This window comes from Ischnura elegans, chromosome 3, assembly GCF_921293095.1.
Source record: "Ischnura elegans chromosome 3, ioIscEleg1.1, whole genome shotgun sequence".
In the NCBI taxonomy this organism is placed as follows: Eukaryota; Metazoa; Arthropoda; class Insecta; order Odonata; family Coenagrionidae; genus Ischnura; species Ischnura elegans.
In genome coordinates, this window is record NC_060248.1 from 49199671 (window position 1) to 49215762 (window position 16092).

The 16092-nt window shown below is 36.6% G+C and overlaps 1 protein-coding gene across 1 annotated transcript in view; it reads right to left on the reverse strand.

The window, feature by feature from the left end:
* LOC124155746 (putative U5 small nuclear ribonucleoprotein 200 kDa helicase) overlaps window positions 1-15956 on the reverse strand; it is a 40169-nt gene extending 24213 nt beyond the window's left edge. Inside the window, exons 1-14 of the mRNA XM_046529819.1 lie at window positions 15847-15956; window positions 15389-15552; window positions 15026-15197; window positions 14698-14890; window positions 13848-14002; window positions 10293-10542; window positions 8404-8775; window positions 6299-6492; window positions 6038-6193; window positions 5670-5840; window positions 5110-5280; window positions 4429-4609; window positions 3883-3998; window positions 127-237 (exon numbers count right to left, since the gene is read on the reverse strand). Coding sequence (XP_046385775.1) covers window positions 127-237; window positions 3883-3998; window positions 4429-4609; window positions 5110-5280; window positions 5670-5840; window positions 6038-6193; window positions 6299-6492; window positions 8404-8775; window positions 10293-10542; window positions 13848-14002; window positions 14698-14890; window positions 15026-15197; window positions 15389-15552; window positions 15847-15891 — 2451 coding nt within the window. The 5' untranslated portion in view covers window positions 15892-15956. The remainder of the gene's footprint in view (window positions 1-126; window positions 238-3882; window positions 3999-4428; window positions 4610-5109; window positions 5281-5669; window positions 5841-6037; window positions 6194-6298; window positions 6493-8403; window positions 8776-10292; window positions 10543-13847; window positions 14003-14697; window positions 14891-15025; window positions 15198-15388; window positions 15553-15846) is intronic.
* Window positions 15957-16092: the final 136 nt, after the last annotated feature.

The following is a 16092-nucleotide window of genomic DNA, read 5'->3' on the forward strand; positions in this document are numbered from 1 at the left end:
TTCATGAAGTTACACCCTAGAAAAATTTCTGGTGACATTACAATGCACCATCTTGACAATAAATACACAAAAATTATTAGATGATTTTTATTCATCAACCAAATTGGAAATTCTTTTGCAATTCACCTGGATATGCCGATCTGCAAAGAGGTCTTCAACTAGGGTACGATCGACACGAGTCATCCCAGCATGATGAATGGCAAAGCCATAAGGCAGGAGATCTTTCAATTCTTGGTTCTGAAATATTAAAAAAGAATTATGGGGTAAATTCAATTTAAAAACCATACACAGGTAGTTCCATATGTTCACATTGGATATATTTTGTGCACTTGGTTGCATTTTCTTTTTATCATTTAAATAAGCATCAAAACAACAATGCTATGAATTGACTACAAGTTTTATTTTTTTTTTAACACAACCTCTAACAAAAAAGGAAAAAGTCACAAAACAGCTCAATTATTAGCCATAAGGAAGCACTTTAGCATCAAAGGAGTTGGTTTTCTGCCATGGCAAGTAATAAGTTTGCACCAAAACTTTTTTTTAACTTTTTACCTTTTGGTGATGGTCAATTTACTTGAACTAAGAACATAATAAAATAAGTTAGTTTATCAAAAAACTATCTTCAGAAAGATAGCTCAACCTTGTGAGCATAAAAAATAACCAATCAACAACATGATTCTCATCCAGTCACTATAACAAAAAGAAAATTTCATTAGCCTATCAAAGAGGTCAATCAAGGGGAAACGAAAAAATAGATAACAGCAATTAAGTTGATTCAAAAGCAAAATTCAAACTCAAAAGAGCACAATTAGGTTCAATACTTTAAATCCTTGACACCCACAATTATTCAAGCCAAAATATTAGCATTAAAATACAGTTATTCTAGTATATACAGAGTATAAATCATGCATGATACATTATCATTAATAATATGACCAGATTATCGCCAGTTATGATGGTTCAAAACATGTCAGTTTCACTACCCACGTTATGCTATACAAAGAAAAGACTGATGTTCTTCAAATGACTAAGTACACCCATACCTCGCTTAGTGCTATGTCGATTAGAGAAATTTTGATACAGTGCAATTTTACTCATCGGCGAAATTTCCTAATGCTGCTTAGCCTCATCAAATAACCTTAACACTCTCTTCATAAAACGTGAACTTGCGCTAAGTACACGCCAAATTACTCTCATTTTACGCATATTAATAGCATTACTTCCCTCACATCATATTCTTTGTTAATATACAGTGGAACTTGGTTAGTACGTTCCTCCTTAGTACGTTTTCCTCCTTAGGACGTCGATTTCTCTCGGTCCCGGTACCATCGGAACAAAATACAGGTAAAAGTATTTGGTTAGTACGTTTGAAAAAATTGCGCTTTCCTGGTTAGTACGCTCAATTGCTAGCCGTGACGCAACCCGCAATTCGTTCTCCAGTATCTTCTTAAGGGTCGTAAAGCTCCGAATTCATGATTTAATTTATTATTACTAGCCATTAAAATTCTTGCATTCATTCCACATATCTTTCTTCGACCGTAATTTATCCAAATGCATTTCTCAATTGTTATGACGCGATGAATAATAAAATATGGCCATTTATCAGGAATGTCTGACTATGCAAAACTGCAACCAATGAGAAGCCTCAATTTTCCCCACCCCGAGCTCCTCACCTCCTATTGCCTCTGCAGTGCCCACTGCGCACAAATTTCACGAGTGGGTTGCTATTGCACGATTTATCATGATGAAGAAATGACTCTTATCCAATTCCCACTTTATCTAAAGCAGTACTGCACGACGTCAATGCTACGTAGTACGTGCGTATTTGACTACTGCTGCGGGAGCAGACGATGCTCTGGATCTCCACGCGAAGCTTAGCTTAAAAATACTCGATCTCGGCACGAAAGCAGACGACATTAAACAAATCTTAAAAGTGAATTTCGACTGTATAATATAAAATATTCTTGTAAATACCTCGTAATCTAAAAATCTTGCGTGTTATTATTCGATATATTGATCGCTATAACAATCGATATGGCTTTATTCCAGAAGCGCGAATGTGTACGGCTGTTGCCGTAATTTAAGGTTAATATAATTTTGTCCAATTTTTATGATGTTTAAAAACAACCCGTTGACATACTCAGGGTTGTTTTTATATTCTCCGAGTATGCTGTGACAAAAAAGAAATGACTTAGCTATACTTGTCCTCTTTCTATAAATACATATAGGATAAATCACGGGAGATAGACGCCGTTTTCATGTAATTGTCTTCGGGAAATCTATGAAACATTGTGATTTTTTATTCACATGGTATTGTTTTTCAATGTAGCGCCCATTTTCTTTATTTTAAAGGTGAAAAGAGTTCAGGAAGGCGATCCTACGAGATTTACCGATAGTAATTGTAATTGTGACGACTTTTCCACAGATTGCAATTACCCCGACTGCTATTTTTTACTTTCCTCGTTAGCACGTTTTCCTGGTTAGTACGTTCATTTTTTGTGGTCCCTTCAGAAACGTACTAAACAGGTTCCACTGTATTCATCAAAATCCACTGCTGGGCATTAACAACATTAACATTAAAACATTATCTACTCGTCATGCCATCCAGATAGCCGACCTACCAAAGAAACTTATCTCGTCTCCTTTACTGAATGACCTTGGCTAATTCTTATCATTAATTAAGTTTGGAACTAGTAGAAAAATAATATTTTGAAAGCAATACAGTTTAAGATGTAATTTTTGACATCATACGTTATCAGGCAAATTGACTTCCATGAAAAGTGTCCACCCTAAAGGCTTCACGGTCATTGGTAATCAAAGGGGAGAAATGGAGCGGTGGCCGAGTTGCGTATGAATAGCATCAACACGATCAAGGCGTAAGAGGGTCCGAGAGTGAGTCTCAAACACACTGGCTTCATTCCTTGCCAGCATTCATAGGCCCTCTGTTTCAGGAATACAGTGTGACAGTTGTTGAAGGAGTAGAAGGTGATTGTGATAAAGGCATACGGAGTAAAAAAAACAAGTGAACAATAACAAAAAATAGAAATGTGGATAGAAAAATAAAGAAGTCATCAAGAAAAATCCTAAACCTAGAGGAAAAGTTGATCAATTTCTTCGAAAATAGAGACCATTAAAGCAATATTGTGTGTAAGCTTAAGCTCACAACGTCGACAGCCTGCACTATTATTCTGATTAAAGATGAAGTTAAACATCAGTGACAGCACCCAAGTGCTCACTCACTCATACGCGAAGTTCATTGCTGGATAAAAACTAAAAGACTTATGATTACCTAAATTTATCATTAATGGTCAAATGATGACGTTTTTAGACTGGTTTGAAAATTCGTCAACTGCCGGCAATGCATTACGAACACCTAGATGTTAGCCCATCCGCACAAAAGGACAGAAATTCAAAAGCTCGTACGATTTTTTTTTACAAGAAAATACATCTTCCAATGCTTGCCTACTATCTTTAAAGACATTTTAAAATGTAAATGCCTATATAAATTAGGTTTTCTAAGGCTGTTAGTAGGAATATAAATGGTTTATAGGAAATTCAATACCCAACAATAATGCTACCTGGAACGCATCTGTATCTTCCAAATGTTAAAATGCTCTCAAATATCGCAAATTCGATTAGTGCATAGACACCAAAGAATGCATCTCTTGTGCTAAGCGAGGCATGGGTGTAGTCACCCCGACCAGCCCCTACTCATACATTAGACATCTTTGATTTTAATGATATGAAACTCTGCATAAGACCAACATTTCATAATGCATTTTATCAACAACTTCAGCTTTCTTCCTCCCCCATTCCTTCACACCCAACACCATCAGAGGGAAAAAAGGTGAAATTAAATCATCAAATTTAAACAAATATTACCTTCACTTGCTCGGCTTCAGTTCGAAGAACTTCCATGGAAGCTGAGCCTTCCCTCAAAAATTGCCCAAGGGTATCTTTCTCCAAGCACATGTCCCTGATGGCTCGTGCAGTTTTACCTGAAACAGGAGGAAATATCCATAAAATATACACTCATTATTCATTTTATGACTTTATATTCTCTCTTATCTCCTAAATAATGCACAATACTAAATAGCTAGCATGAACTCATACATTCCACAACATAACATTAAATCTTTTAAAAATTCAATTAAAATTTTAAAAATAGGTAAAATGAGTATTCCAAACATAACTAATGTTTATCATTTGTACTAGAAGAAAGGAATTCCTAACCAAGTTCTCAAATTTCGACCTTCAAGTCAAGATTCCCAAAGGTTTCCTTTTTTTAAATCCCCCTATTCACACAATGCCCATTTCAGCTTCAACACACATTGCCAGTTAATTTTGTTCTACAAAACGGCAGCTTTGTCACAGTAAATAACACATGCAGGCATACATTGAAGTGAACACAGTAAATAAAGTAAATACCTGTCTCCTTCCGTGAGTGCACAAAAACTAAAACTTGGTTCCTGCCAGCATGCTCCATGACCTTCTCATATACAATCTCATTCATCACTTGAAATCTCTTGAGAGCCTTTTTTTCGGTAACACCTATGTACTGCTGTTCCAATGGTACTGGTCTAAAGCTGTTATCAAAGTAAAATAAGCCCTAAAAAAAACAAGGTTATCACATAAGAAGCCATTTGAAAACACTTATCAAATTTTATAATCAATGGGGACAGATAAAATATTTCACAAACGAGAACTGAAATAGAAAAGTTTTTAAAGAAGACTTAATAATTATCGAAATAATAAAACATCAGCTGAAAATCAACAAAAAAATAAAATATTGGTATACAGCAAAGAGAATAGACTATGACACCCATTAAACTAAGAACACAAAACCTCAAAGAGGCGGAAGAGTTTTGCCACCTAGGAGGCAGAGTAACAATGGACGAAGTGTGAAAGGAATAGTCAGTAGAAAAGTTCAAGTGAAGGGCGAATTCAATACAGGGGATAGCTGATAAAAGAGCTGCATCACACCAATCAAAGGATTGAAATTTCTGATGATGATAAAATAAATCATGAATGTATGAAAAACACTTATTTCACAAGGAATGGTACTTTTGGAAGGAATGGTAAAGGGCATTTACATTAATGGAATCTTACCGTTTCTGCTTTTACTCTCAAGAAAGTGGCAACATCCTGGTAATTGGGCAAGGTAGCACTGAGACCCACAAGTCTCACATCTTCTTGCGTTGTCTCCACACTCCTTATTGTTCGGGCAACAAGAGCTTCCAAAACTGGACCACGCTCATCATGAAGCAAATGAATTTCATCCTTTGGAGATAAAAAGAATATTCTCTCACATTCAAAATCAAATTAAAATTGAGAAAATCCTAGATTATGTCATATAAGTAACCAATTATTATATTATTCACCATTTACTTCTCTGTAGCCAATTCTACAAATCCCCCTCTTACATTTGTAATGTCAAATTAATGAGTATTTGACTAAAGAACTTCAAAAAATACCTCACCCATCCATTATGATTCTTGTAAGTATCAACTTCATAATAGTAATTCCCCCAAAATATAGGAAGGTCAATTCAACAATATCATGTGTTTTTAAGAAAAAAATCTGAAACTCATGAGCAGCAAATTGATAAATTGAATTAAATACTGAATTATTTATAGCATGATATTTATGACGAAAATTATGCTCCTTACAATGATCACCAATCGAACTAGCTGAGTGAAGCTTTTTTCTCCTCCCTTGCGAGTGATGATATCCCATTTCTCAGGGGTGCACACTATAACTTGAGTTGCTTGAATCTGCTCTCGAGTTAACTGATGGTCTCCTGTCAACTCAGACACTGTCAGATTGTACGAACTTAATCTCTGAAAAAAAAGAAAATAAGTAATGAAAGTACAATGTCAAAAGAGAACTTATATTAGTTAGATCACAATAAAGAGTGCAGAACAAATGGTTAAAAAATTCCTGACAGGAAAAAATAAAATAAGCCACACCATTGAAAAGTTCTGTCAAATAAAACAAAAGAAATATGCATTGAAATGTGATTGCAAATTCAACTAACCTTACTGAAGTTTCCAACCATTTCCTGTACCAAAGATCTCATGGGAGCAACATAAATAATTTTAAACTCATCCGCATTAATGGTGCCATCTGGATTTATATGTTTTCCTATCTCCCGCATCATTGTCAGGAGCGCAACATTCGTCTTTCCAGCTCCCTAAAAGGCACATATTGTAAAAAAAATACAAATAATGTAAATTCAAAGGCAAAATGGAGACACAATAACCATGAAATCAACCCATTATGAACGAAAGAAGCTTACAGTAGGAGCACACAACAGCAGATTCTCATCTGATTCCAATGCAGCTTTCTGTAGCCTGCTCTGGATTCGATTTAGAGTTTTGTAATCCTCAAAAACCGGTTGGCAGTATTTAGGAAGCTTATCAATTGCAACTAACACTTCCTCGGTAGCAAAAGGCTTGGGCTTCAGAGCAGGAACATGAACCTCTTCATAGCCTTTAAAAGATAATTACTATTATTAAATAACATTCAAAAAAATATCATGCATACATAAACCAGAAGGGGCAATTTTGCCACCCAGAAGGCTTGTGGCCAGCCCAAAAAATGAATATCGCTGCAACCATGGTGGCAAAGTTTCACACAGCAGTTTCATTACCAAACAATAATCTCATCAAAAATAGGCTAAATATAAATCAATAGGCTAAGGCCATGTTCCAATCCACCGTAAATGCACTCTTGCGCTCTTACCAGCACTTTTCGATTGTCACATTTCCGAAGTGACATCACGTAGTGCGATTCCAATCCGCTACGGTCCTGCTCTTAAGAGCACATTGCCAAAGAGCAGGAGAGAGTGCGAGGATTCACCCTTATTCGCTCTTCAATCCTTTGACTACGACTGCTAGAGGTAGAAATTTCGGTTCATTATGTGAATCCGGATGGGATTTGATTCGAGGCAATGATTTGGTGATTTAAATTGTTCATAATGAATCGAAGTGACCTTCAAATCCAAGTTAATCTAGAATACATGTGAATCTCATTGTGTCCAGCGACCAGGAAAATCGGGAATTGTGCGTGAATTTTAAGTGTCTGGGATTATGCATGAATTATTCATGAACATTTCCTCCAGCCTAGAATTTAAAATTCATTTCACAGATAATTTTTCAAATTCAACACCCATTTTCTGGCGTAAAATGTCTTTGTCGTAATTATAAGTGCACTAGCCAAGAGGAATTTTTGTAGCTCCATCGAAACGTAGAATATAAGAAAAGACAACAAAATCAAAATGACTAGTACTCTTGACTCAAGTAAGATACAAAAACTCGTAGAATAGGACAAGTGACATCAGCATCTACTTATGAGGTCAAAGTAGCTTCTTGGCTAGCATTGAATAAATTTAAATACAGTGTGTGTGTTAGCTAACCTATTCCTTGACCTTACAAATACATATTTGTATACTATAAATTAAAAGCATTGAAGTAATTTTGGGTGTTTTAAATACCACAGTAAACACGTAACATCAACCTGAAAATTTATAAACTTTCCCTCGTAAAATCACGAATAATGGAAGAATTTTTCTGTTTTGGTTGGCTAGACACCCTAAATATTTCAACTTTCTGCATTTAAAATATTTTGATGGGTAGCTATTCACAGTGATTAATATTTTTTATTTTAACGACATATTTACTAAATTGTTTTCAGATTTAAAACCACTTCAATTTGTCAGAACATTATGCTTCACAAAATTTGTTGTCCACAATTAATAAATTTATAGTGAAGTGCAATGGCTACAATTGCAGCCACTCTCCGTCGCCTCTGCCATATTTTATAGGTTGTCACTCCCGCAATTCCATTTATTGCAGTAAAATATTGCAACACTTACTGAACAACAACAATAACATTGCACTCTTCTATTAACGCCAAAACTTGCTAGTCAACTTTTTTTCATTTTCGAAATCGCCACTTCACAGCACCACTTGCAATCAGAGCACGAAAGAGCCGATTAGGAGCGTAAGAGCACAAGAGCGTAGGGTGCACCCTACGGATTGGAATACGGCCTAAATTTAAAAAATTACACTGGGTAAGAAGGATGGGTGGTACTGCAGTGGTCCTAGCTCCCCACCCTGATTCCCTGGCTGACGATAAATTCAATGTTGACTTCCAAAGGCAAATTAATCTCATCATTCTGGGACAAAAATGAAGCCTCTCAGCCAGCAGATAACATGGCAGTTCTTTTGATCCACCCACAGTGACATAATTTTCCCTCAATGCAATGGAAATGATACCTTAACTTCCAAGGTTTCCCTAACCCATTCCATGTGTCTTAACTTGTCCCTCATCTGCAAACACCCAGGAAATATTAAAAATGCATTTTTTTGCATCAAATGAGACTTCGTGATTTTAACTTACCCTTCCTCTGCTTCCGGAAAGAACCATCGTGAAGCTGACACCTTTTGTTGGCCATGAAGTGAGAGCCAGCGGCAAACACAAGGTCTTCAAAGTCCAGGACCTGCCTTGAGCCGGATACCTGCCCCCCTCCCCCTGAGCTCCCGCCTCCACCCCTTTCCTCAATACCCTCCATCCCCTCAGGCTGCTCCTTACGCCGTGTAGCACGTGCCACTGCCACGCCCCCGTCCTCCCCACCTCCGCCCTCCTCAGCCTCCTTCCCTGTGTCCAGCTGACGCAGTATACGTGCCAGCGACTGGTCTTCATTCATTCGATCCCGGATCCTCTGCCTTTCGGACTCACTCTGAGACGATGCCAGGAGTGTGCAGTACAGGACTAATGTCAATGAAGAGAGAGAAAAATTCTAAATTACCCTGGGTTGCATTAGACCCAAAACTGGGGTTCATTATAAGAATGTGTTAGATGGAAGGGAAAAATACACAGTGCGATCCCCAAAACATGTACGTACCAAAGTTGGACATTTGAATTCCATGCTATTTTTAGGGTTACAATCAATAAGAGCAAGAATTCACCAATCATGAAATTGTTAGCATGTAAGGAAATAATGTTTAAATGAAGCTATCTTCAATCGCAATAAACAAGTCCACTACCGCAATTACAGCCAAGACTGCTGTACTCACACTGTCAAACAGCTGAATGTTGAAATATAAAGCACCAAACTGCTTCTTCCTTGGCTCCATGTCACAAAATACATTTTGCATTTTTTGATACATTATTTACATGTGGTATTCAAGTAGAAGTTAAAAATAAGGCATGCACAGGCGTGCAAATAATAAAGAAGTCAAGGAATGCCAAAAATTAAGTCATCATCACTGGGACATAATGAGAAATTCATAAACTATTTCAGGCTTGACAAGGAGAGAATCACGGGGAAAGGGAATTATAAAATTGCTAAAGATTGTAAGCTTTGAGTATTCTATGCACTACATTCTATTAACACAGGAAACAAAGAAAGTGTGGTCAAGGAAGCCATTTGACCACCAGCCTATCTAATAGCTAAACTTACTTGAAATGAAATGAAAAGTAGAGGAGGTATTGTGTTCAGATGGAGGCAATATTTAGACAAATATGATACTTCACACCATATAAAAACTACTGTTTTTCAAACTAATTCACTTATCTATCATGAATATAAACTTTAAAATCAATAGAGGTATGCTACCTCAGCAAGAAAATGGCTAATCACTGCATACAAAAATTCCGGAGGTAAAATCATTGGCCTTGACCAGGACGAAAACAGTTCTCCCAAATTTGAGCCAGAAGTTTCACCACTAAAAAACACAAAGGTATCTTCTTCCTCAGCAATATTTTGTTAGCATCAGATAACTAGGCATAATACATTATGTGCACTTAAAGAGTGACTTAAAATGATACGCAGCTGGCTAATCTTCAGTTATTTTCCTGAATAATGCCAACGGTGAATGGCACTCGCCTTAGTACTCTATGCATACAAACATGAAACTATGTGGCATTGCATACACAGGATTCTAAACCATCTTGTGCACCTAAGCCAACATAACTCCACCGAGAAAGAAGATGCTTTGATAGTTCAAGTGGTGGAACACCTAGCATGAATTTGGGTGATTGGAGTTCCAATCCATCCAAAAACACATGATATTTCTTCAGTGGAATTTTTGCATACAATGTGAACTTTCAGGTGACTTTGAAAGGCACCTAGCAGGCTAGTCCACAGTTCTTCACTGCAATAAGTAACCTAAATTATAAAATAAGGACCAAAAGACAAAGAGGAAAGAAACATCATAACGATCTATGCCGATAAAAATACCACTAAAGATGCAGAAATGAAAGAAAGAGAATAAGAGAAAACTTACTCATGTGCCTATGCTTCTTAAGAAGCTTGATAAAATCAAAGCAGTCATATCCCAAGAGAAGGACCAGCTGGTTCTCACAGTCACGGTCGTCTCCGGCATCACGAAGAACAGCTAGCACCTCAGCAGCTTTAGCCTGTGAAGCCATTGCATCCTCATAGAATTTTGAAAGCCTACGCTGAAGCCAGTAGGCATCAATATCCAAGGGATGAAGGCCAGTCTTCTCCTTCTTTGATTCCTCACCGCCACCAAGCTGATGACACAAAAAATATCATGTGTGCTTCAGAAAACATATCACAAGCTATAGGCTAAGCAGAATGCTTTAACACAACTATGGCTCTAGCCATAACTGAATATTAAGAAAATGGCTGTTTGGGAACATGTTCCGCCATGTTTTGCAACATATAATATCTTGTTAGATAAAATACTTTCTGGCTATGTCGCCACGTCGATTGTCTGGTGGCCACAACATGTCCCAACCGATGCTGGTTGCTTTTCCAAGGGAATCTGAGAATCTAAGATTACCTTGGAATAGCGACCAGCATCAGTCTATTCCAAGACAATCTTAGATTCTAGGATTCTCTCGTAAAAGCAATCAGTACCAGATGGGTCACGTTGGGGTCACCCAAAAATTGATGTGGTGACATTGCCCAAAAATTTTTTATCCAACATGAGGAGTACCTGCGAAAGTTTTAACAAAGAATATAATATCTTATTAATTATAATAAATATTTTTAGTTATAACATCAAATGAGTCAACTCTACGGCTATACATATATCGTACATGAATTGAACTATGTTTTACAAAACCCTATCCTAGGCAGACTAACTAGGAAGTTGAAGTTGGGTGGTTCCCAACCTTGTCACATAGAGATGGATCAAAAAGACCAAACTACCAACACGAACTGTTCACTGAAATGAACCAATTCAAAAATGAACAGTTCTCTAAAACTCCCTATTCACTGTTCATGTCTGCACTGCACGCGTGCGGCATACTCAGACCAACAGGTATGCTCACCAAGAGGTGTTTTGAACTGCAGCTTACATCAGTGAGTGCGTTGTGGATACAACAGATGGCAGTTACGATGCAGACCATCAAAGGCCACCGAAGTGCATCATAGACCACCAAGCCCCTCCCCTTCCTTCTTTACCATTCCCCTCCATTCATGAAAACGAAGTTTTCACAGCTGAACGGTTCAAAAGCCTTAATATTTTGAATGGGTGTTCGTTTCCCAAGGGCGTTCATTTCTCAGAGGCTGTTCGTTTCCCCAGGACGTTCCTTTTTTGGAGGCAATTCATTTCCTCCAGCTGTTCATTTGGAATCTCGCATTCATTTTGATTTCGTGTTCACTTGAACATTTGCATTCAATGAACAGGATGTGATGGTTCAGCTCCGTGGTCAATTCACAGGTCGGTAATCTATTCCTAATTTTTACTAGGGCTCAAATTTAATTTAAACATTAGGTTAAACATATATTTCAATCAGTTATATTAATTCAAATAATCTGTTACGGCAAATGGAAAAGTTATACAAAATTTGTTAAATTTGTTATTTCCACCATTTATTATTTTATCAAATTATTCCCGATGATACTAACTTTTAGCTTGGTTAATCTTTATTTTACCCTGCATTGCTTTACACGGTCTGAACTGATGATTTTGGGAAACACAAATTTGGCTCCAAATTTCCTCAAATTACTTGTTATGTAGTAGTGTGATTAGACATTGAAGGGGAGGGACTTCGTACTCTTATAGAGAAAGTCTACAGAGGCATATATCCATCATTTTCGAAGGAATTAAAATAATATGTTACGTACAGCGATTTTATTTGATGACATTATGTTTTTCACATCGTGCCATTTTATATATTTTATTGTGACCACTTAGCTTAATAGCAAATAAATACACCTCAAAGTGTTAACTCTTCCTTTGCTTCCCATGTTTAATGTTTAAATATGTCACAGAATTCCGTGGGTATAATTTATTTAACTATTTTTTTACATTTTACCGAAGGTACTGATTTAGCAATGAAACATTAATTCTCTCCATCTTACACTTGCTATTATTGACAGTTAATTGCATCGTTAGAATGGACAGATACCTGACACAGGCTACAACTAGGAGAAAAAATTGATAACTTACAGAGGAGTCTAAAATAGAGATTCACAAATGATGTTTACACTCAAAATATTTATAAAGAACAGCGAGCTGTATATAAAAGTTTACGTTTCTCATTAGAGGATCATTTATAAACTTTTCTGGCACTAAATATGTGAATAACATCAGATACTGAGTTGATAAATATTGGTTCTGGCCTATACTACAAGTGGACAGTGCTGCTCAGATATTTTCCTGCACACAGATAACCAATGAAAGGCCCGGAACAGAATTTGCTTGAAATTACTATAACATGCTGCACATACCATATGATAATACACTAAGCTTTCATATACGTCTAGATGCCCGATAAACACTATATTCTACCAGAATGACCCTGACTGTTTGCCACGAACAGATATTTTGAACTGTTCCTTTTACTGAACAGGATCAAAGTGAACGGTTCATCAAAATTAATTGTTTAACCCACCTGTATTGTCACAGTCCTCATTTTCGACCCCTTTCCGGCCTGATGGGGGATTGGTACTGGCAAGGAGTTAGATGGAAGATGAGACTTTCAAGCCCCAATCTCGCCCAATATAGTCAATTTATTTTTACTATAATTATTATGAGCGGGACTGGCACTAGGTCGCCAAAGTCTGGGAATGGGTTCAAGATTAGAACTACCACAAGGCCGAACCTCACCTTACTTGGGACTGCAAGATGCATCATCATGATTGCACAATGTTCTCACTTGTATAATCTTTGTATCTTTGGATATTAAGTGCAATACAAATGCGGTTCCACGGTATTCTAAAAGATATTTTTCCCATCCATATTTCTAAAGAAAAGTCTGAAACTTCAATCTGCTTGCATAAATTTTGTATGAACCTTGAACACACAGTAATGAATCGTGTGCAACATTAGCAAATCAGCTGTTAATATGTTTGCTGTTTTCCTAAATGCAAGCAGGAATTATTTTAAATGGAATATACAAACATTTCATACACGAAGTAAGAGGCCTAGATGCCACAACGAAATAGGTATTATGATTTGGAAATGAAAGCACTAAGATTCATTAAGAAAATTGTCATTTCATTAACAGTAACAATAATAATTACCCAGGGCTTGAGACTATTAACTATTATTTGAAATAATTTAATTGACCCTTTTTAAAATTTTCACTGTTGGGCAATAAAAGTTTTACTTTTATTCTGGTCAAACGTATTTTCCCTACTAAGGTTCCAGCAACACAGGAGTCAATCCCATCCAACCATAACATAGTGAACATATTGTCAAATTTGGCATTAAATGTGATAAGTTCCAAAAGAAGAGGTCTCTTATTACTGGATTTGTCTCAGATTTGAATAAGTACTAAACAATGAATCAACATAATCCACAGTTGAGGAGGAAAAAATATCCCTCAGAATATGCATTCACATCAAGTGAAGAAGTACTAACATTCTCTGCATGAATGGCCACATCCAATTTAGCTTCTTCTCCCTCTTCCTCATCCTCTTCCTCACGTACTTCACCATACACATCCTCATCATCCTCCTCCTCAGATTCTTCAAACTGGACATTGATTCCATAAGTCTCATCGATGTTTTCTTCAGCTAAAAGAGAATGGTATAGTAGTGTACTTCAATACTTGCATGAATTTAAAGAACATTTAAAGAGAATTCAAACCCTCTATTATACTTTATTCTAAGTGCCTATTCATCAGAGAAAATATGTTATTCATGATGAATTCTTAAAATCAATATAAATAAAAGTGAAACTTAGTAATTCCACATACATTTATTAATGAACAAACAAGGTCATATGTTGCATTGAATAAAAGATATTATATGTCTCGTTTGTCTGTTAATAAATTTATACGGAATTACTAAGTTTTGCTTTTCATTAGGCTCAGATAATCCCAAGACGTCATGCCCAAAACAACCGATTATCTTAAAATGAACTTAATTGGCATGTTGCGAATATATTGATCAAGAAAAAAATGATTCCTGAAAACAGACATATGCTCAATACATCGAAGATGTGACACAACCAAAATAATTAACTTAGAAAATCAAAGTTAAGAGCGAAAACATAACATACCTACATGGCTACATGTAGGGTTAAAATGTTGCGAGTGAATCTTGTAACAAAAAATTTGGTTGAAGAAATCAGGAATCCTTACCGATTGCAATAGGTCACAGTCACACCTGAATGGCAAATTAAATTGGGATACAGAAATGAAAATGCAATATTGAAGAGAATTGCCATTAAAATGCAATAACTCACTAAGCCTTATGATGATTCTTACCAGTAATTTGAGTCTTTTCCTCGGATCCAAAATCAGTTATCTTCTTTCCAAGATTAACAAGCAATGCAAATCGCTCTTCTGCTAGAGTACCCAGCAATGCTTCTGTTTCACGCTTCTTCTCGCGCTCTTTCAGTCTGTCATTCTTCAAGACAGCTAATACTTCATCAGCGGCACCACACAGGATGTCGCGAGGCTATTAAGAAAAATCAATTTTCAAAATTAAAAATATCACCTTTACATATATCATACATCTTTAAGACACTTTTTACAATCAAATGGAATAGTTTCACGTACATGAGGTAGTTCATAACTAGCATATTTTACTCACCTGATCGCCAAGAGCTTCTTGAATGAAGCTTAAAAGTACTTCATAGGTTTGCCTAGTTTCTTGTGTTTTGGGCCTATACAGTATTCCCACCATTTCATCAACACCTTCGGACAGCAGTGTTGCTCCCTTCATTCTCGCGAAATCATATCGCGCCTCATCCCGTTTCTGGCGCCTAAAATAAAATGCACAAGCATTTCAAGTAAGCACAAATAATAAGTAGATATGACTAAGAATAGCTTTTGTTAGCGTTTAAGAATTAAAATTTTGATGTACGACTCCTTATCGAGTGATTTAGAATGGCTGTTAGCACCATATTAATGAGGTACTGATGCTATAAACAAAAGTGCTTAAAGTGGGTCTTACTTGGCCTTTCTCTCTTCAGCTTTTACCGGACGACTCCTCTGATAGCGATCCCCCATTCGAGTTCCGTCCAGCTTCCCCACCAGGGACATAACTTCACCAGTGGCTTCATCTCTACTGCGTCTTTCGATCAAACGTACATCAGCTTGAAGGACAAGATTGGAGTTCTGCAGCGGAATGAAGACAGTTTTCATTGTTATTAGTCAACTTTCCACTTTTTTTTTAAATACCAGCAATACATATCCACTCCAAAAGAATGTAATGTTGAAATAACCTAAACTGCATTTACATGTTTATAAACATGTTAATAAACATGCCAGACGCACAATGTGCCAACTATTACACCAAGATAAATATAAGTACTCGCCACCTTATTCAATAGAAATACATGAAGAATATCTTTCTTCTATGTTTTAGAATCCTACACAACAAAATAGGCCACTAATACTATAATTACGTACCGCTTTGTACTCGTATTGAAGCTGACGGGCTGCGGCATCCGCCATGGCTTCTTTTTGTTTTCACTTGCTCTTTCCTTCCGACCACGACCTAAGATCGATTGTAATGTGTGCCGACCTTGGCCATTCCTTTCAAGATAAGACGTCAGACTATTCATTAATTCTAATTAATTTCTTCATGCTAGCAATTATTGCTATAAATGAATTAAATTTGGTGAAAATAATTCAATTCTAATGAAATTTTACGAT